We start from the raw sequence: 23142 nt of genomic DNA on the forward strand, positions 1-23142 counted from the left end.
ACAGAGCTCCACAGCAATAATACTCCCAGTAATGTGTCTGGGTGTATAACAGTGCCCCACAGCAATAATACTCCCAGTAATGTGTCTGAGTGTATAACAGAGCTCCACAGCAATAATACTCCCAGTAATGTGTCTGAGTGTATAACAGCTCCACAGCAATAATACTCCCAGTAATGTGTCTGAGTGTATAACAGAGCTCCACAGCAATAATACTCCCAGTAATGTGTCTGAGTGTATAACAGAGCTCCACAGCAATAATACTCCCAGTAATGTGTCTGAGTGTATAACAGAGCTCCACAGCAATAATACTCCCAGTAATGTGTGTGAGTGTATAACAGAGCTCCACAGCAATAATACTCCCAGTAATGTGTCTGTGTGTATAACAGAGCTCCACAGCAATAATACTCCCAGTAATGTGTCTGAGTGTATAACAGAGCTCCACAGCAATAATACTCCCAGTAATGTGTCTGTGTGTATAACAGTGCCCCACAGCAATAATACTCCCAGTAATGTGTCTGAGTGTATAACAGAGCTCCACAGCAATAATACTCCCAGTAATGTGTCTGAGTGTATAACAGAGCTCCACAGCAATAATACTCCCAGTAATGTGGCTGAGTGTATAACAGAGCTCCACAGCAATAATACTCCCAGTAATGTGTCTGTGTGTATAACAGAGCTCCACAGCAATAATACTCCCAGTAATGTGTCTGAGTGTATAACAGAGCTCCACAGCAATAATACTCCCAGTAATGTGTCTGAGTGTATAACAGAGCTCCACAGCAATAATACTCCCAGTAATGTGTCTGAGTGTATAACAGAGCTCCGCCATTAATACTCCCAGTAATGTGTCTGAGTGTATAACAGAGCTCCGCCATTAATACTCCCAGTAATGTGTCTGAGTGTATAACAGAGCCCCACAGCAATAATACTCCCAGTAATGTGTCTGAGTGTATAACAGAGCTCCACAGCACTAATACTCCCAGCTATGTGTCTGTGTGTATAACAGAGCTCCACAGCAATAATACTCCCAGTAATGTGTCTGGGTGTATAATAGAGCTCCACAGCAATAATACTCCCAGTAATGTGTCTGAGTGTATAACAGAGCTCCACAGCAATAATACTCCCAGCTATGTGTCTGTGTGTATAACAGAGCTCCACAGCAATAATACTCCCAGTAATGTGTCTGGGTGTATAATAGAGCTCCACAGCAATAATACTCCCAGCAATGTGTCTGAGTGCATAACAGAGATCCGCAGCAATAATACTCCCAGTAATATGTCTGAGTGTATAACAGAGCTCCACAGCTATAATACTCCCAGTAATGTGTCTGGGTGTATAACAGAGCTCCACAGCAATAGTACTCCCAGTAATGTGTCTGAGTGTATAACAGAGCTCCGCAGCAATAATACTCCCAGCAATGTGTCTGAGTGTATAACAAAGCTCCCCAGCAATAATACTCCCAGTAATGTGTCTGAGTGTGTAACAGAGCTCCACAGCAATAAAGTAATGTGTCTGAGGGTATAACAGAGCTCCCCAGCAATAATACTTCCAGTAATGTGTCTGAGTGTATAACAGAGCTCCACAGCAATAATACTCCCAGTAATGTGTCTGAGTGTATAACAGAGCTCCACAGCAATAACACACCCAGTAATGTGTCTGAGTGTATAACAGAGCTCCACAGCAATAATACTCCCAGTAATGTGTCTGAGTGTATAACAGAGCTCCCCAGCAATAATACTTCCAGTAATGTGTCTGAGTGTATAACAGAGCTCCACAGCAATAATACTCACAGTAATGTGTCTGAGTGTATAACAGAGCTCCACAGCAATAATACTCCCAGTAATGTGTCTGAGTGTATAACAGAGCTCCACAGCAATAATACTCCCAGTAATGTGTCTGAGTGTATAACAGAGCTCCCCAGCAATAATACTTCCAGTAATGTGTCTGAGTGTATAACAGAGCTCCACAGCAATAATACTCCCAGTAATGTGTCTGAGTGTATAACAGAGCTCCACAGCTATAATACTCCCAGTAATGTGTATTTAAACTACAGTACATGTGTTTGTATAGCTGCATGTGTTGTAACTTACATTTTCAATTACCTAAAAGGTTATAAGGGCATAAAATCGCATAAAGTATCCTGGAATTACTGTGCATCTGGCTGTATCCCTAGCCACAGCCTCTAAAATTAAATTGTCCCTATTCTGCTATTTGAAATGTTAGGTGGTATGATCCAATGCTTAGGACTTTATTCTAGAATCCTAGCATTGAGTATCATTTAAAAACAAAATAAGATTGATGTTTTAATTGCATTGCATCAGAAAACAGACAAAATTGAAAACAAATGTTTATCATCTCTATCTAAAGTTCTGCTGCTATTTACTATTGTAATCCTGTGGGAGTATGTGATCTGAATGACAAATCCAGTCACGTGAATAAAATTAAAGGAACATTATAGTGTTAAGAATACAAAACGCTATAGTGCCTTGGTGGCCCTTTATTTGACCGTCCCCCACCTGCAGGGAGAAACAAAAAGGTATTTTACTTACGTTCGTCATCTTGGCTGCACCAATGAGATGGTCTCTCTGATAGAAATACTTTGGAAGTGTCTGAGTGAGAGCCTCTGGAACCATTTAAAACCTGCAATGAAAACTGCAGAACGGCAATGTTTTTAGCTGGGGGGTTAAAACAAGGGGGGGATTTGCACCCAGACCTCTTCATTGAGATGAGTCTGGATGCATATAGTGTCCCTTTAAAAAGGGTTATATAGTACATCATTTATAGACAAACAGGCAGAAATGTATTCCAAATGTAAAGTCAAGAATTGGCACCTCTGGGATATATACGACATCATGCGTTTTGGCAGAACATACACAGATATTGCCAAAATGGATCAGTTCTGGGGCAGAGCTGCAATAAAAGACATTAGAATGTTCTTGCTGATTGGTACACTTTACCTCAAAGCTGCTCTTAATTCAGAACCCTAATATTTGATCCAGTTTTTAGATGCATTTTCACAGTATTTGCACGTGTGCTTTGATCTCGTCTCTTTCCATATATATTGCAAGCTCTTATGTTGGGCAGATATGCATGATTGAACTGAGATGCAAATCACGATTTACTTCACTGACTGGCAAAATACGCTATTTAACACATGGGCGTAGGAACCAGGGGGGATGGGGGGACGCATCCCCCCTAGCAAATCATGCTCAGCGCTCCCTCCTGTCACTCCCTCACTGTAGCGTGGCCGAGCCCTGTATGGTCCGCGGGTACATGGAATCTGTCTCCTGTACCCGGCCGAACTAAAAGGAAGTGCACACTGAGTGTGCACTTCCTTTTAGTCCGGCCGGGTACAGGAAACAAAATCTCCCTGTACCCGCGGACCATACAGGGCTCGGCCACGCTACAACATAGGTAGGGGAGGGGGGAGGAAGAGAATGACAAGGGAGGGAGGGGGGAGAAAGAGAGTGATGAGGGAGGGAGGGAGGGAGGGAGGGAGGGGGAGAAAGAGAGTGACGAGGGAGGGAGGGAGGGAGGGAGGGGGAGAAAGAGAGTGACGAGGGAGGGAGGGAGGGAGGGAGGGAGGGGGAGAAAGAGAGTGACGAGGGAGGGAGGGAGGGAGGGGGAGAAAGAGAGTGACGAGGGAGGGAGAGAGATTGACATCCATCTCACACACACACACACAATCATGCACACACAGGAACACACAATGCATTCCTTACACACACTCAATGCACCCCGTGCACACAAACACACAATCACACAATCATGCAACCCTTACACACACAGAAACACACAATGCATTCCTTACACACACTCAATGCACTCCTTACAGATGCACACACTGCATCCCGTACATACACAGAAACACACCTTGCAGCCCTTACACATACAAACACAGATTCACACAATGCATTCCTTACACACATATCAGGACATCCCCTACACACTCCATCCCCTGTGAACAAACTCATTGGTGGAACATGAAGGTGGACCCTGGGACCCAGACCTTGAGCTGTGTAAAGGGCCCCCAAAAAATGGAGCTGCTTCCCATTCTCCCAGAACATTGATTTTTGTGACCACAGTTACAAACAGCCTCCAGAGAGCCTGTTCTACACCAGACCAGTGGAGCCAGACTGCAGCCAGAGCCCATCACCATCCTCATCTGGTTGTAAGTAGGCAATCTAATATATTATTCATGGCACTAAACTCTAATTTACCTCACATTAAAGAAACACTATAGTCCCCAGAAGCACTGCAGCTTAATGTAGTGGTTCTGGTGTCTATAGCCTGTCCCTGCGGGCCTTTTAATGTAAACACGGCGGCACTCCAGCACTGGCGTTAGTTAACATGGCAGAAAAATAAATGGAAAGGGTTGGGGGGCTACTAATAAGAATAGGGGGAGAGGGGTAGGTAGAAAAATAATTGGAAGGGTTTAGGGGGGCTACTAATATGGATGGGAGGAGGGGGGAGGTAGAAAAATTATTGGAAGGGGTTAGGGGAGTACTAATATGAATGGAAGGGGTAGGGTGGGTTCTAATATGCATGGAAGGGGTTAGGGGGTACTAATATGCATGGAAGGGGTAAGGGGGTACTAATATGCATGGAAGGAGTTAGGGGGTACTAATATGCATGGAAGGAGTTAGGGGGTACTAATATGCATGGAAGGAGTTAGGGGGTACTAATATGCATGGAAGGAGTTAGGGGGTACTAATATGCATGGAAGGAGTTAGGGGGTACTAATATGCATGGAAGGAGTTAGGGGGTACTAATATGCATGGAAAGGGTTAGGGGGGTATTAATATGCATGGAAGGGGTAGGGGGTAATATGCATGGAAGGGGTAGGTGGGGTTCTTTTGTGCATGGAAGGGGTAGGGGTGGTTCTAATATTCATGGGAAGGGTAGGGGTGGTTCTAATCAGGAGGATCCCGGCGCTGTATCTTGGTAAGTAAAACCCCTTCCCTGTAGTGACCCTTTAATGTTATTATTTAATCATTTATATAGCGACTGCAAATTCCGTAGCGCTGTACAATGGGATAAACAACTCCTAGTTTACGGAATAAGAATATACCCGGCAAGTAAAAATGCTATCCCCCCAGATTTTTTGGGGTTCCTACGCCCATGATTTCACAAAATACACTATAGTGCGCCTTTAAAATGAAAGACAGCCATGTGCTTGTAAATGCTCATACATCAACCAACAAGGCCATTCCAATAGCAGTTACTACCTCCTAAAACATTTAAATGCCAGATGTTGGTTTGAGCTTGTGATTTCTTTTCAGTTTTTTTTTCATCGTCAGATGAAAGTTCAGCATTTTCCAGATGTAACATACCGTATTTACCTCTTAGCGTTCTGTTGGCTATTTTCATGACAGGTGTATAGTCGCCATTTGGGCAGTCGGAATCCAGGACAAACCACCCCCATAACCTAACCCAATAACACACAGACACTAAGTATTATGGGGAAATTTGTCCACAGCTTTATTAACCAATAATTATAATAATAATAATAATAATAATAATAATAATAACAATAATAAATTAACATATTAAACATGGGTCATTGCCCCCCATACTCCGCCCCCTGGCATCCTGTTCCTTCGGCTACCATACAAAAGGCAATGACCCCCATATAATAACACCTATACATGTTTATAACATATTTATCACATACACCAACATTCCAAAGTACCAGCCAACCATTAACCACGGCAGGGGTATACCCGGATACCCCTGCCCCACCAGGTTCTGAGTCACCTCCAGGACTCGAAACCTCTCAACCACCGATGACCACAATCTGTTATTCCACCTCACGTTCATCCAGGGGAGCCTATTTTCTCTCCTTCGGCTCCCCGTCCCGCCGCTGTGAAAGAAACGGGTTAAAACAAACACATAACAAACAAAGGGAGGGTGGGTGGGACAAACTCAACCGGGTAGAAAGTTAGAATGACTCACCTAAGATGGCTGCTCATTTAAATAGCCCATCCTATTTACCCATAATCCAACCCTTGCTTACTTCCTCCTAAGCCCGCCTCCTAACCCCTGTCAAGGCCTTTTTCCGCTTAGCTGCGCTCTGGCTACATGGGGCTACATGACAGGTGTATAGTCGCCATTTGGGCAGTCGGAATCCAGGACAAACCACCCCCATAACCTAACCCAATAACACACAGACACTAAGTATTATGGGGAAATTTGTCCACAGCTTTATTAACCAATAATTATAATAATAATAATAATAATAATAACAATAATAAATTAACATATTAAACATGGGTCATTGCCCCCCATACTCTGCCCCCTGGCATCCTGTTCCTTCGGCTACCATACAAAAGGCAATGACCCCCATATAATAACACCTATACATGTTTATAACATATTTATCACATACACCAACATTCCAAAGTACCAGCCAACCATTAACCACGGCAGGGGTATACCCGGATACCCCTGCCCCACCAGGTTCTGAGTCACCTCCAGGACTCGAAACCTCTCAACCACCGATGACCACAATCTGTTATTCCACCTCACGTTCATCCAGGGGAGCCTATTTTCTCTCCTTCGGCTCCCCGTCCCGCCACAAGCTCAGACCTTGACTCCTTAAGCTGTCTGAGCTCCGCCACCCCGAAGAAACAGAGCCATCCGGATACCATCCTGCCAACCCAAGTTGAGCAGGTCCAAACCCACCTCCGAGAGGTGAACACCATCCGAGCGGTAGTATCCCGGCAACCCTTCCTCCAGCTCAGAGTGCCTTACTACCACGCCCCCAACCTTCCGCACAAAGCTTGCCATCAAGCTATTCACCTTCTTCCTGCACCTATCCATAGCTAACGGATCCCGAGCGTGCCGCCACCGGCGCCTCGGGACAATCTCCGACCAAACCAACATGACCCCCGGAAGCAGGCCCCTCAACTTATTGATGTCCTGCTTCATCCACTTCACCAGCCGCCGTTGCGGCGTAAGACCCAGGTCATTACCCCCAATATGCAAGACCAGTAAGTCTGGCGCGTATCCCGCCGCCAGCATCCCGAACAGTTTACCACAAACATCCCCCCAGCAGAAACCCCGATACCCAAACCAGCGAACTGCCAACTGGTCCCTCGGAAAACCCAGCTGCTGGCCTTGCGCTCGAGCTGCGGCCCTCCTCTCGGCCCAGAAGACAAACGAATGGCCCACGATCCATGCCTCACGCCCTGGGGGGAAAAAACAAATGATGAGGGAAGTCCGACAGAGACCCCCACCCCCAGCCCAAACAACACAGAGAACCGTTACAGTACAGCCAGGTACAAGTCGCTCAACCCCAACATATATACAGTTTTTTTTTTTTTTTTTTTTTTTTTTTGCATAAAACGGTCCCCAAATCTATTATTCCAACAGACCCAATCGGACATAGGAACGGAATCTTACTGATTCCCACCTCCCGATCCGTTTTACCACCTCGTCCCCCAATCCCAATCGAGCCGCCTCCGTGGCAGCCCCAATACGGAACGAGTGTGTTCCAAATCTTTCGGCACGAAGCCCTAACTTCCCCAAGCCCAACCGAAAAATTTTCGTGAACTGAAACCGGGAGAGGGAGGATCCGTCGGCATGCACCAACAGGGAACCCCCCATCACCGGCCTCCGCGCCAGGTACTCAGTCGTAGCAGCCAACGGGCACAAAGCCGAGCCCGGCAAGGCCCCCAGTGCCACGTCCCGGCCCACGCCGCGGACATCCGTTTTGGACCTGCCAAGGTGCACCACCACCTTCCCATCTAAGACACGAACCCCTGAAAATTGCAAGCCCCCTTGCACCATCTTATTAGCGCTTACCAATTCCCCAATTCGAAATGCCCCAAAAAACGCCAAAATAAACGCCACCTTAAACAGAGAAGCCTCGAACCCATCGAAACAGAGTTCGGGCAACAAACCCACCAAATCCCCCAGTAGTCGGACTGACACCGGGCGCCTGGTATCCGGCGACCTGCGTCCCTTGCGATATCCCTTCAGGGCCTGCCTGATAATGAAGGTCTTAGTAAAGTCCTCCTTCCCATGCCATCTGAACCAAAACGCCATCGCCGCCATGGACCTGTCCACCATGGCAGGCGACGCCCTTTTCGCCAGCAACTGACAAGTGTACCACAGGAAAGCATCCCGCAGGGCCTCCCCGCTGACCATGGCCAGCCGGTCCAGCGACCGCTCCCACAGGCCCCAAACCTTACTGTACGAGGCCCAAGTGGCCGGTGCCAGAGAAGCCTTCACAAGTCCTCCAAGCAGGATGTTCCCAGCTGCCAAATCTCGTCCGGGCAAGCCTGCCCGTCCTTCGAAGCCCCCGGCGCCACCAGCCAGAATCGGGACCACTGAAAACGAGACAGAGCGTCAGCCACCTCATTCAAATAACCGGGAACATGCCGCGCGCGAAAAACAACATTCCGAGACATACACAGCAACACCAATCGCCTAAGCAGCCTAACCACCGGCCTCGAGGCCGCAGACTGACGATTCACCGCGTGAACCACCGCCATGTTATCTGAGAAAAAGACCACTTTCCGATTACGCAGCCTGTCGCCCCATAGTGCCATCGCAACTACCAACGGGAATAACTCAAGGAAAGCCAAGTTGCGCATAAGAGGGCTCGAACCCCAAGAGTCCGGCCACCTCTCCGCACACCAACAGCCCCCAAAGTATGCCCCGAAACCCACACTGCCCGAAGCATCCGTAAAAAGTTCAAGTTCGGCCGATGACTGGCCCTCCTGCCTGAACAACACCGTCCCATTAAAATCCTGCAAGAAGGCATCCCAAATGCCCAAATCCTCCCTCATGGCCGCCGACACCCTGATGAAATGGTGCGGAGACCGAACCCCCGCAGTAGCAGCCGACAGGCTGCGACTGAAAACCTGTCCCATCGGGATTACCCGACACGCAAAATTGAGCAGCCCAATCAAAGACTGGAGCTGCCGCAGAGTAACCTTGCGCGCCCCCGCTACAGCGGCCACCGCCCCTCGAAGCCTGTCCAGCTTATCTTGAGGCAGCCTGCATTCACCCAACCCAGAGTCAATCTCCAGACCCAGGAAACTCAGACACGTGGTCGGGCCTTCAGTTTTGTCCGCCGCCAGCGGAACCCCGAAGTGGCCCGCCACCCACTCAACCGTCCGCAGTAGGCGCAGGCATTCCAAGGAATCAGCCGGCCCCACGCACAGAAAATCATCTAAATAGTGTACAATAAAACGATTCCCTGCTTCCACCCTTACCACCCATTCGAGAAAAGTGCTAAATTTCTCAAAGTAGGAGCACGAGATGGAACAACCCATGGGCAGGCACAAGTCCACGAAGTAGTCCCCTTCGAAGAAACACCCCAACAGGTGATGACAGTCCCGGTGGACCGGCAGCAGTCGAAACGCGGCCTCAATATCCACCTTCGCCATCAGAGCCCCACGCCCGGCCCTCCGGACCAAATCGACCGCCCGGTCGAAAGACGCATAAGACACCGAGCACAAGTCCTTATGAATACCGTCATTCACCGACTCTCCCTTAGGGTACGAGAGATGATGAATGAGCCTAAATTTACCCGGCTCCTTTTTGGGAACCACCCCGAGTGGGGAAATCCGCAGGCCTCCCAGCGGAGGCACTGTGAATGGGCCCGCCATGCGGCCGAGCCCGACTTCCTTGCCCAGCTTCTCCCTAACCACGTCCGGGAAGTCAGTCACAGACTTCAGGTTGCACAGCCTTCCCGATCCCCCCTCCCGCTCCTGAAACGGAATGAAAAACCCTTTTTCAAAACCCGCCCGGAGCACAGCGGCGTCCGCCCTGTTAACGTAGCGGCTTAGCCATGGCTCCATCGCGCTTAGTCTCACTGGGGTTAAGCCCAGGGGAAGCGGATGCTCCCCCTCCACCGGCCGCGGCCGCCGCACCGGCGCCACCGGACTTCCCTTTCTTGAAGCAGCGGTTGAGCCCATGAGCGCCTCCGCAGCCGGAGCACTCGTGTTTGAAGCGACAGGCGGTCCCCCATTTGCATTGGCCCTCATTATAGAGCCAACATAAGCCCTTTGGTAAGGCGGCCGACGAGGCGGACTGCCCCCTAGCGCCGGCCGAGTTCTGAAAGGGCTGCGCCTTTTGCGCCATCATTAACTTCATCCATAGCGGCAGGTCCATTTGGTCCCACCGCATACCCGGGTTAGCCGCCTGCCGCTGCCTAAACTGCTCATCGTACCGCCACCACGCCAACCCTCCGTAAGTCCGGTACGCTTCCCAAATGCCATCCAAATAACAAAACAGCGAGGAGCATAACCCCGGCGATTTCTCGCCGAGCACGCTAGCCAGTACGCAAAAGGCCCTCAGCCAATTCCCGAAGGATTTCGGAATCTTGCGATACCGCTTCCTTTTCTCCTCCTCCTCCTTCTTCTCGTCCTTCTTATCCTCCTCCTTGAGGTCTATAAAGTCCTCCAAGGGGAGGAGGGAGAAGATCTCACAAAACTCCCCTTTCCATATTTTATCCTTGACTTCCTGCTTCAAATGGACCCCCAACGGGCCCGCAAATGACACATACGCGTGCTGTCTAGCCGCGTCGGGAATGCCCCCTGTCAACTCAGCCCTCTCGCTCCCAAGCTCCCCTACTTCCTGCGGCAACACCATATCCCCGCCCGAACTAGGCCCTGTGGAGTTCCCACCCCGAGAGCCCGCAGCCCCAACGCCCGGAGCCCACACCTGACCGATGCCGCTAGTGTCACCCCCCGCCCCCAATGAGTGGAGTAGTGCCTGAAGTGTAGTAATTAATGCGGTAGAGTGTAGTGACCCACTGGACTCACCGGCCAAGCCCCCCGAAACCGGGACGGCGGGGGCTGCATTGCGGATCGCCCGACATCCAGGCAGAGGAACTTCCGCCGCTGTCTCGCCGACCGGGGAGCCCACCCGGTGCCCAGCCTGCGAGGAGGCGGAACGGCTCCGAGACCTAGGACAAGGAGAAGAAGTCCTGGGTAGGGTGTAACGGACATCAATACCCCTCCCGTCACGACCCCGGGAGCGCCTGCTCTGCACTGAAGCCTCCCGCTGACCTTTACCACCACGTGGCACCCTGGACCCCCTGGGGCTACGACTCCTCCCGTCTCTACTAGTAGGCCGCCCCTGCCGACCATACCTAGGGGCTGCCGCACATTCCCCTGCCGAGCTGTCCGAGGGGGAGCAGTGCCGACCCGACCTCCCCCGCGCCTCCCGGGACCCCTGCGACCTAACGGGTGATGGACTATCGCTACCACTCTCAGAATCCGGGCCCCCCCGCCGCCCGACCTCTACCGAGGATCCCGGTCCCCGACCTCCTGCCTTCTTCCGACTGGCCACCTCCGAAACCCCTTTTCCTACGCCTACTCCCCCCGCCCCTTTACCCCTACACCCTTTCCGACTAGACCCCGCCAGCCCGGACCTACCTGCCACCCTTACGGGGGACCCGCTATCTGACCCGGCCACCTCTAGAGACCCCCCCCGCCCCTGGAACTCACACCTTTTGACCTACGTTTGCGCTTAGGGGCCCCGGGACCCTCCCCCCTTGGGACTAAGGCCTGGGCACCCCCCACTGGCCTACTCCCGCCTCTCTCCGTGGCAGAGCTCCCCTTAACAACCTTCCCGCCAAGAGGGCCCCGGCCGGAGCCCCCTGCACTTGCCTGCTGCCTCCCAGGCCGGTCATGCGATCTCCCGGCTCCGGCCTCGTCATCCTCGGTACTCTCCGATGGGGGGGAAGCCCGCCCGGACCTCCCCTCCGTGGATCTTGCAACGCCAGGGGGCCGCCCGGCCACTTCCGACCCGACAGCAGCAGCGCCCCCGTCCACGAAATCCTTCTGCCTCCGAGCGCTCGTCCGAGGCTCCGTCCGCACGCGGGGAGGCAAGGCCTCAACCACGCGGCTCCCGGGCCTGCTGCCGGTCGCAACCGGAACCCCACTGCTACCGGGAACAACTTCACCGGGCCCCATGCTCGGGCTCAGCCTCCTCGGGGGCCTCCGGGCCCTGACCGGTCTCCCGCCATCGCCGTCCCGATCCGCCGCCTCCGCTAGGGCAGGGCCGAGCTGTGCCCGTAGCCAGTCCGCACCCTGATGCCGTGCCGCCGACCTGATCCCCTCCAGCAATCGCTCCACGTCGTCCATCGGTCCTGCAGAGGAGACAAAGAAAATCCCAACCGAGCAAAGTCCGCGCACACCGAGGTGAACACAAACTCAACCGGGTAGAAAGTTAGAATGACTCACCTAAGATGGCTGCTCATTTAAATAGCCCATCCTATTTACCCATAATCCAACCCTTGCTTACTTCCTCCTAAGCCTGCCTCCTAACCCCTGTCAAGGCCTTTTTCCGCTTAGCTGCGCTCTGGCTACATGGGGCTACACTAACTTGTGTTTCCGTTGCTGCGTGTAACAAGATTGCTGGCATTTAAAATGCGCCCTTCACACTTCGAACATCTTTTTTTGGGTGGCAAACAGCTGCTTAGCAATATTGACATTTTGTGTACTTTAATATGTGCTTTATTTTAATATTTCGGCTACAACGTATCATTCTCTGTCGTGTTCATTCTCACCAGCTGCTTGCATTAATTCGAAACTTGTCCACATATAATCCACCTACAGTTTTTGGATTCGTAAGGGTTATATGTTCTTTCTGGTGTGCGGTTTATGAAGGTAGCCTGCTAACAGACACATGTCCTTCATTACCATCCAAAACCCAAATTTCAGACTCACATCCCAAAATTAAAGCATTTCCCTTCGATGCACTACTTAATAAATGACCTATCGCTTCTGAAATATTATAATAACAAAAGAATGTTTATCAAAAGCTGCCTAAATGTTGCGTTAAGCATTCACTGACATTCCGGTAAATAAAAGTGTTTAGTTTAGACAAAAGTATGGACAATTTTGCCTCATGTATGCATTTGAATATAGAAAACGTGAAAAATTCTGTATATTAATTGGTGATAGCTAATGCTGTGGGGTATTAATATGCCAAGGGATATTCTAAACTGATGCACACTGTGACGGAGCTCTCTGTACCCCTGGCTGGGTACTTTCGCCAAGGACCGCTTCCTAGCTGGAACAGGGGACAAACCACAGCACTTCTGCCCTCAGGAACCACTCTCTCATGGAGCCCAACTCGCTATAGCAACCCCCAGGCACTGCACAACACTCAGTCCTGGGAGCTCTAGTCCTGGAACCGCTCCCTCTTGAAGCCGAATGGGGAATTCGCTCTAGACACTCAGTCCTGAGAGCTCTAGTCCTTACTTTCCCCGTTGAATCCTCGTCACTGGAACAGTGATTAAAGAATAGTCCTTTCCTCTCACAGTAAACAGGTGACACATAGTTCTGGGAGTACAAACTGGAATCGGTTTAATGGCAGCCACAACTGGCCTTATATGCAGGTCTCCATGCAAGGGACACTCCCCCCTGGACCTGAGAGTAGACTACAGTAAAAACATACACATTGGCTCTCAGGTCCAGGACACTCCCATACAAAACAAGACAATCCCTCCCCTGTGCCTGGAAGATAGTCGAGTCAAGCACTGTATTAAACTCAATTATCTCCAAGCACAAAAAACACAAATTTACCAAACACCCCAAAAGTAGCTTTAAAATACATAAAACACCACAACAGTTGCATCCCCTGATTGCCCCAATCTGGGTGACCAACATATCCAAAAATCACCCAGATCAGTTCAGGGTGATTAGTTCAATACACGAACTGAGACTTTTACATCACATTTTACAGGGTCCATAGTCTTTGGGCAGAAGGCTGGCAAGCAGGCTCCTCCAGAAACTCGTGGCAAACTCACTTGAAAAGGGGAGTTTGTCACACATACACATATACCATATTCTCAAGAAATGCCCAATAAAAGACTTTCATGTCTTTTTGCACATACACAAGATCACATCTGGAGAATCTTTCTACAATCTTTATAACTGGGAAAAAATAAATATATAGCTTAGGGATCGACCGATATTGATTTATGTTTTTAGAGCCGATACCGATATGATAATCTGTGAACTTTCAGGCCGATAGCCGATAGCTTACCGATATTCTGTACATTTACCGTTTTGAGAAAAAACTTTTTTTTTTTTTTTTGCAAATCTTTTTTTTTTTTATTAAGTGGTAAATGCACAAAATACACATGCCAGTCAGATTTTTTTTATCTTTGCAAGAATATTTATATGTGTGTGTAGTGGATGCAGTGAGAGTATTTGATTAGTAAATGCAGTTTGTGAGTGTTTATGTAGTGGATGCCGTGTGGGTAGTGAATGGGTAGTATGTTTGTGTATAAATATGTGCGGTAGGAACTCCCCCCCTCTATTCCCCTTAATGTTCCTCTCCCTTATATTTTAGTGCCCCCACCTCAGTGTTCCTTTTCCCTTCCCTGTACCTTAGTGCCCTCCCTTAATTACCTCTCTCTCCCTCCAGTGTTCTTTCCTCCCCTCCCCTCCCCCATAGTGTTCTTTCCCCCCTAAACCATAGTGTTCTTTCCTGCCCCCTGTCCCATAGTGTTATATCCTGCCCCCCTCCCCTATCCCATAACATTTTTCCCTCCCCCATCCCATAGCATTTATTCCTCCCCCCGTCCCATAGCGTTTATTCCTCCGCCCCCCCACCTTAGTGTTCCTTTTCCCTTCCCTGTACCTAAGTGCCCTCCCTTAATGTTCCTCTCTCTCCCCCCAGTGTTCTTTCCTCCCCTCCCTTGTCCCATAGTGTTTTTCCCCCCTCCCCCATAGTGTTCTTTCCCCCCTAAACCATAGTGTTCTTTCCTGCCCCCGTCCCATAGTGTTATTTCCTGCCCCCCTCCCCTATACCATAACATTTTTCCCTCCCCCCATCCCATAGTGTTTATTCCTCCCTCCCGTCCCATAGCATTTCTTCCTCCCCCTCCCCTATCCCATAGCGTTTTTTTCTCCCTCCCTCCCCTCTCCCAAAGTGTAACTCCCCCCTGTTTTGTCTCCCACGGTACAAGAGATTCAGTCTCCTGTACCCGGCCGGACTGACAGGAAGTGCTCTCTCAGTGAGTACTTCCTTTCAGTCCGTCCAGGTACGGGAAACAGAAGTTCCTGTACCGCGGTGCACACTGCTCTGCTCAGCCATGCTACACAGAGTGCCTGGCAGGAGGGAGCGATATGCGCCAACCTCCTGCAGGTCACTCCAATCTAGCGCCCCCCTCCCCCAAGGCCGGTGCGCCCTAAGGCGGGCACTTGTGCCGCCTTATGGACATGCCGGACCACCTTATTATCGGTATTACCGGTGCTTATCGGCCGATATCTCGATACTGACAAAAAAAATCGGAATATCGGATAATCATGTCGGCAAAACCGATAATCGGTCGATCCCTAATAGAGCTGAAGTCAACAAAATAAGATTATAGTATATATACCACAGCAAGGTATTCCTGAATCCTTGAGGCATGCAGGTTTAGCAACTGGAGAGAAACACTAGACTTAACAGGATGATAAGGTACCGGTGAGGCATGAAACGTGCCAGTGATGATCGTCACTCTCTGTGTGTCCTAACCGTATGTTCACTCATCTCTGTCCTAACGTATGTTATCTCTCCTCTGTCCTAACCGTATGTTCACTCTCTTCTGTCCTAACCGTATGTTCACTTATGATGATTCATCCCTCCCTATGGATCAATGCATTATGTCTTCATGATGGAGGAGTTCCACCAATGCAGTTAAGTCTAGGACCTTCCTACACCTTTGTTTTATACTTATGCGCATGGTCAGGAGTACAAAGGTTAAATGATTCGTATTCGTAATTAACACATTTAGCAGCGTCTTACAATGAGATCTCAGCCTGTTCATGTTGAACGCTGCAATAGGCTTTTTTCCTAATATTGCCAGAAACATGGACATTAATATGTTTAATATTTATGTAGAAGTAACATATTATGCAGTGCTTTAAATTTATGGAAAGGAGATATTTAGAAGTTAGGAATGCACTGCTCAAATGAGCTTACGATCTATGAGGATTTGAGATAGGTGGAGATATATTGTTAGCTTTCTCCCCCATGGACTGGTGAAGTGCTCTAACTGGTACCTGGGTTTCCTGGTTCTAAAGCAGTGACACTCCTCTGACCAGCTGTATGCAAATAAAATCACTCCATGCTAACCAAATTCTCAAATATACTGTTTTGTTTAGTTAGATTTTCAACTCCAGGCTGTTTCGATTTCTTATATTTGTTAATGTATTTTCTATGCTTATTTTCCCACAGACCATGTACCTCTGATATTGCAGCTGATGCAAAAAAAGAGCTGCAGGTGGGATCAGACGAACAAGCAGAGCCAGGAATTAATCAGAGCCCCGAAAGCAATTTGCCGTCTCTTTGTCTCAAACAAGTGTTTCCAAAGTACTCCAAACAGTTCAATTACTTAAGACTGGTAGAACGAATGTCTTCAGTATTCATACGATTCCTCGGGATCAAGGGAACCATGAAGCTGGGGCCAACAAGCTTCCGTACGTTTATAAGGTCAGTATGTCCCGATGATTCACTTTAAATGGTTGTGTTGTCATGGTAACACTGTACTGATGCTTCACCCTTACCCTTGTGGACACTGCGGACGCAGCCTTTACCTCATATCAGTCACAGCCAGACAAAGCTAATTTAAGGTCCTACAGTCCGCAATGTTTTGAGTAAAGGTACCCTAAACTTGCACGTTGAGACGGTAACACTAAGGGCCCACTAAATAATACATTGACGGTACATGGAATCAAAGTGTATGCCAGTATAGTGATGCTATGTGCTATCACTATGTAACAAATCTTTCATGCTAAATTTATTACAGAGAATATATAACAGGAAGCGTTTTGTGGATACAGATGTAATGCACAGTTTACAATATATATATATACATTGTATCAGCACTTTTTATGTAAATATTTTACAAATACACACCGTGAAGCATTTCTCAAACATTAGCCCAATGTCACCTAAATATAGGTAAACTCGGATCACAATGATACATCACTAGTTACTTTACAGAACCCAGAATAATGCCACTTACTTTACTATCGCTGAGAAATGTATCTCCAAGGAAAGGGGAAACCATCTATTATTTTCAAAAACATAAACAGGGTTATTCACTAAAATGAGAATTCAAGGTAAATTCAGAGTGTATTTCAAATTCAAGGCATAAATAGCCAAAATGGAAACATTCTCTACGCCAGTTCAGCTACTTTGGCCTTAAACTAGAAATACAATTTGAATTCTTAATTTAGTGAGACTAAGTAGTTGATAAAAAGATACAGAAAAAAAGTAAAGTAAATATGCAGTGGAATATGAAAAATAAGAAATATCCTACAAAAGATTTCATAGCATATACGTTATTACTATTGTATTAACATAGAAAATAAAACAACTACAGTTGTAATCAAACTTTCATTAGTTTTACCAGGTGTGCTTGAGCTGGTACTCTTGAAATACCTGAACTGGCTAAGGGTTTGTTGAGTCTCATGTTTGACTGCATGTTATAAATAAGTCGAAAGAATGGTCCACAAAGTTAAAAGAAGAGATCATCGCCCTTCACAAACGAGGAACAGGATACGAAAAGATGGCGAGGGTAATAAATGTTACTGGAGACACCGTTGGAAGGATAGTCGCAAGTTCAAAGTTGAAGGAACAGTAGTTACACTACCTGGACATGGCAGAAAAAAATAAGTTATCAATGGCTGCAACCAGATTTCTGGGAGAGCAGGTTGTAAAAATCTTCGAGTGACTGCAAATGATCTGCAGCAAGACATGGTGGCAGCAGGCACTGAGGTTTCAGCAAGCACAGTAAGGAGCATACTAAAACGCAGAAGGTTTCCATGCCAAAACTCCAAGACATACACCACTACTGACCCAAAAGCACAAGAAAAGTCAACTCTAATATGCTCAAAATCATGTAACTAAGTCACAGAACTTTTGGGATTCTATTTTGTGGAGCGATGTAACAAAACTGGAATTTATTGGCCCAATGGATCGGCGGTATGTCTGGAGGAAGAAGAATGAAGCGTACACTGAAAAGAACACTTTGCCTACAGTTAAGCATGGTGGTGACACCGTGATGCTGTGGGCTAATTTGCATCCTCTAGCACTGGAAACTTTCAGCATGTGGAAGGCAAGATGGATTCATTGAAGTGTCAGGAAATCCTAGAAGAACACTTTTTTTGAAGGTTGGGCATTATTGAACCTTCCAATGAGAAAATGATCCCAAACATACCTCAAATTCCACTAAGGCATGGTTGCAGAAGAAGTAATGAAAAATTATACAGTAACCATCACAGTCACCTGACTTGAACATAGAAAATCTCTGGTGGGATTTGAAGAAGGCGGTGGCAGCACACAAACCCAAGACTATTACTGAACTGGAGGCCATTGCTCATTACACGCTGCTGTCTGGCTATGCATCTCATTTGCAGCAGATCATAACAGCAAAAGGGTGCTCTACTAATTACTATAGATACTTGCAATAAAGGGGTTGAATCATTTTGAGATTGGAGATGTTATTATGAGTTGCATTTTCAGTTTAATGCGGAGAAACCTCTTGAAGCATTCGTTGTGTTGAGCTATTTATATTATTTTTGTTTGATCTGTTCATTGCAAACAGCTGAAAGTCTGTAAATTCTGACAATAAACCTGATTTTCAATGCTGTTTAACCCCTTAACCCCTTAAGGACCAAACTTCTGGAATAAAAGGGAATCATGACGTGTCACACATGTCATGTGTCCTTAAGGGGTTAAGGACACATGACATGTGTGACATGTCATGATTCCCTTTTATTCCAAAAGTTTGGTCCTTAAGGGGTTAAATAAAAAAATTAGTTTTTTTTTCTTTATTTTTGTTGTGAAAAGATTTCCACTGATTATTATGGTAACATATGATCATACAATACAAATGGGTGAAAGGTAAACATAACATTACTTGAAGTATACATGAGTCTTTCTTAGTTAAACACGCTCAGCTTTAGTGTAAGTAATAGAACGAGTAGGGGGTACACTTTTATATCACGGGTCTGTATATCACGCTAGCTGCTCCTGCGGACACAAGGTGTGCAATATGCTATGGCATTTTGACATTTTGACAGGGGTTTTAAGATTCAATGGGTTGGTTCCTTATGCCAGTAGCTCCAGCGGGTTTGGGGTGTACATTGTAGTCTGGCGCTCTAACGGCTCGTGGGGGCTTAAGAGTGTTGGGATTATTTGACGTGGCAGCTGCTCAGCCTGGCTTAATATGTGCAGCTTGGCATATCTAGTCAGTAGCTCGTGGGGGTTTTGACTATTTGGTCGACATACTGGCCTCCCCAGTGGACCCAAAACAAACCGTATGGTGTAACACTCTGGCCATCCCCATAGGGCTAAAAGCTACTGGCCGCTCATGAGAGTTTACAAAGAAGCACTTTGGTACAACCCGTTAGTAACTCTTATATAACTAAAGGTATAGCACATTGATTGGGCACATTAACACCCCATGTGAGGTTGTAATAGGCACGTTGTTAACACTTGGTAACAGCTCTTATAAAGTTAATATATACATATTGGCAGACCACTCTAACGATACACATAACGTTTAGGTGCATTCCTTAATATTGCCTGTTCGTAGCTCTAGTGGATTGGGCGTGAGCACTTTGGTAGGTCATGTTAGCTGCACTTATAGAGTTAAACCATGCACGTCAACAACACAGATTAGCAACTCATATGAATGGTTGAATAATTTTGATGACAATTGTATCTTATTTCCCATCATCCTTATTTAGTGTGAATACGATCAGCTCCTTCTTTTATAGGAACACTAAAGCATTAGTAACAGAAACGTTTTAGTGTCACTGTCCCTATTAAAATACAGGTTACCCTCATCCCCCATTTGAGATTAAAAATTAATTTAAAAAAATAAACAATTTACCTTTTTCCAGAGCCAAGACGCCCTCTGTCCATCTATCCTTTCCGCCTCCCACAACGTCATGTTGGCATGGCCTCCTCTAGAGTGCTCTAATCCAATGCTCCTCATTAAAATTGAATCAGGGCTTTCCTACGTGGACTGCCGCATCAAGTGACCAAGTTTTACCACTGTATCCAGTCCACTTTATGGAGGTGAAGTAACTTGGGTGACATTGGTGGTCCTATAAAGTACTGGTTATAAATAGATGTACTAAGGAAAAAAACAAATCCTGTATGGAGATTGTTACAATCTCTATTTTAAAATTAATTCCTGACAGTTCATTTTTCTTTTTTGACATTTCACGGTTTTGTAAGGAACTCTGTTAGGTTTAAAGAGAATCTGTCACTTCCCACAAGTGTAATTAGTCTGTTTCATTATCACAATATCTTCTGAACATGTATTTGTCAGTTGTGAAAAATAAAATGTAAAAATCCACAGCTCTTACAGTCGAGGGCCTCCGTCTTGGCTACCTGTCAATCATTGTCATAAATTCTGTCTTTTTTTTAACTGGCAGTCAGCATAGAGAGAGCATACAGAGAAAACGAGAAATGAAACAAAGCTTATATTTCTCCTCTCATTCCCAAGGTTTGCCCTGGCTTTGTCTTGTTTAAGCATTTTTTTTTTTTTTATGTTATTGGCTAAAGCTGAAAATATGTTAACACGTGATATAGGTAATTTTTATCATTTTATTCTATGGTGTAAATTACTATCTAATTTAATCTTTGACACATTATACAATCTCTTTATTCTGTAGACAAAATATCATGAAGATGCAGTGCGATCTTGCATTTTGAGAACTTTGCTGGCTCTCTTTGTTCTGCTGTATACTGCCCCCATTAATCGTGTGTCACCGAGATGCAGATTTATGTGCGTAAAGTGACACTTTGTGTCATCTACATATTGAACATTCTAGTTTGGTTATTCTTTAAAATCAGTTTTCAATTAGTGCTTTTTCTGCTTTAAAAGCGCAAAGCTTCCAAAACATTTATTTAACGCTACTTCCCACCATGTACCCTTCCTGTAAGATGGATTTCTTTGCAACAGATGGGATCACTTCAGCTCATTTTCCCCCTTAATGGCACATACTGTTTATCTCATTTGAAATGCACAGACATATTTCAAGCAAAAAGATACCATTCCTGAAATAGCTATCTTTTTAATTGACCAAGTGAGAATTATTCACATATTCCTAATGAAGATGAATTAGAAAATTAATTAAAGCTCTGTATGCATTATTGATATATTTGGGGAAAATGTACCAAAAGCGTTTTAATGTCAACAGTCAGCTCTTTCTATTTTCTTTCTTATCCCTAAATATTATGCGTAATATACCGCTTAAGCTTAGACCTCGAATACCGAACCCCAAAATTCTGTGGACCTTTCAGTCACTACCACAACAATTATTGAATTGCACTTTAACAGTCTTTCAAAACCTCTACAGTGTAGACACGCGTCACTACATAGTTTATCTCTTCTCCTTGGTAGTGTGCTAACGAGACATTCCACACTTGTGCATAAATCACTTTTTACACCCAAAATCTTCAAATATATACATTGTTGGGCTCCAGGTAAACACAGGAAATTGCTAAGAAGGTGACACTTCATATAATTGAAGATTATGCTAGCGTTAGTGTACTTATAATCTTAATTTTAGTAATGACAGGAGGCGAGTATTTTGCATTAACTCTCTTTACTAACTCACATAGCAGTAAAGAAAAGGTGAAAACATTAACCAATCAAAAGAAAGTAGGAGGTATAGTATTCACAGTAATGAGGCTCCTCCCCCTCTTTCGAGAGCGACATCAGATACAATAACAAAATTTTTTAAAAGAACGGATAAAGTCTTGCAACATGCACCAACGGGTGACTTTTCAAATACGAAGTCCTAGGGTGATCCAAACAAGCACCAACAGATGACTTTTCCTATTGCGAAGTCCTGGTTTCTGAAGGAAGGTCCAAACCTGTCCATCCTGAATGTAGGCTGTACTGTCTTGAAGTTATGCTGAAAGAGAGTGTGGAAAGGGTTAGGAACCGGTCTGGCAACTGTTTGCAGTAATGTAATAAACCCAGCACAAACTCTAACGAAATGTACCTAGTCTAAGTATGACAATAACAGTAACGAAGCTGTAGTTAAATAAGGTACACGTCTTATATATACCAGGTAGCACACGTCTTATATATACCAGGTAGAAAATATGAAGGAAAAGATAGAGTATAGGTATACTTACATGAGATTTCATCCCTCGAGGGTGCGGAGGGTGGGAAAATACTCGCCTCCTGTCATTACTAAAATTAAGATTATAAGTACACTAACGCTAGCATAATCTTCAATTTTACCACATGACAGGAGGCTTCATATTTTGCATTTTTAACGCTGATGAAGGAGAGACGTGGCTGCCCCCGAGTTTGGGCGGAAATAGAAGGTCCGAAAGGTCGCTTCGCGTGACCAATCCGCGGCTCGTAGGATGTCTGCCAGTGATGCTCCCGCGGAGAAAGCCGACGAGGCCGCCGCTCCGCGAACGGAGTGGGCACCGAAGGTGTCTTCCACACCTGCTAGAGACAGGATCCAGCGAACCCATCTGGCCAGGGTGGTAGTAGAGACGGGAACGTGAGGTCTAACGTAAGACACCAATAGTTGTCCCGAAGATGAAACCCGAAGGAGGGAAGTGACCTGAACATAACGACGCAGAGCGGAGACCACGCAAAGTAGCGGTTCCGTAGGAAAAAAGGGGTAGAAGACCGACGATGAGTCCGATTTAGTACGACGAGACACTTGGAAGGTAACTCCCTCTGGGGAGACCGAGAAGGCGTCGATGTCGAAAGCCCGCACGTCCGAAACTCAGCGGAACGATACCAGACAAAGTAGGAGTGTTAGTTTGGCCGACAGTTGTCGAAGTGAGAGTCTGTCGTTATCTGGCCAGTCTCGCAGAAACTGTAGGACGACTTCCACGTCCCATAGCCGAGTGTACTTGGGTCTGGGGGGCCTTTGAAGTCTGATGCCCCTGAGGAGGCGGCATACCAGAGGGTGTCTCCCGACGGGTGAACCCAGGATCGGAACGTGAGCCGCTGAGATCGCGGAGCGCACGACGTTGAGGGATCGGTAAGATCTGCCCGCAGTATAGGTGTGAGAGAAAATTCAAGATGGCCGTTACAGGTGCCGTAAAGGGATCAAAGTTCCGTTCACTGCACCAAGTGGACCAGGAATTCCATGCTGCAAGATAGCATCGTCTGGTTCCTGGTGCCCA

At 46.8% G+C, this 23142-nt stretch overlaps 1 protein-coding gene across 1 annotated transcript in view; it reads left to right on the plus strand.

Moving 5' to 3' along the window:
- TTLL11 (tubulin tyrosine ligase like 11) overlaps positions 1–23142 on the plus strand; it is a 170200-nt gene that overhangs the window by 121635 nt on the left and 25423 nt on the right. Inside the window, exon 7 of the mRNA XM_063432818.1 lies at positions 16195–16449. Coding sequence (XP_063288888.1) covers positions 16195–16449 — 255 coding nt within the window. The remainder of the gene's footprint in view (positions 1–16194; positions 16450–23142) is intronic.

This window comes from Pelobates fuscus, chromosome 9 (genome assembly GCF_036172605.1).
Source record: "Pelobates fuscus isolate aPelFus1 chromosome 9, aPelFus1.pri, whole genome shotgun sequence".
NCBI classification, from domain to species: Eukaryota; Metazoa; Chordata; class Amphibia; order Anura; family Pelobatidae; genus Pelobates; species Pelobates fuscus.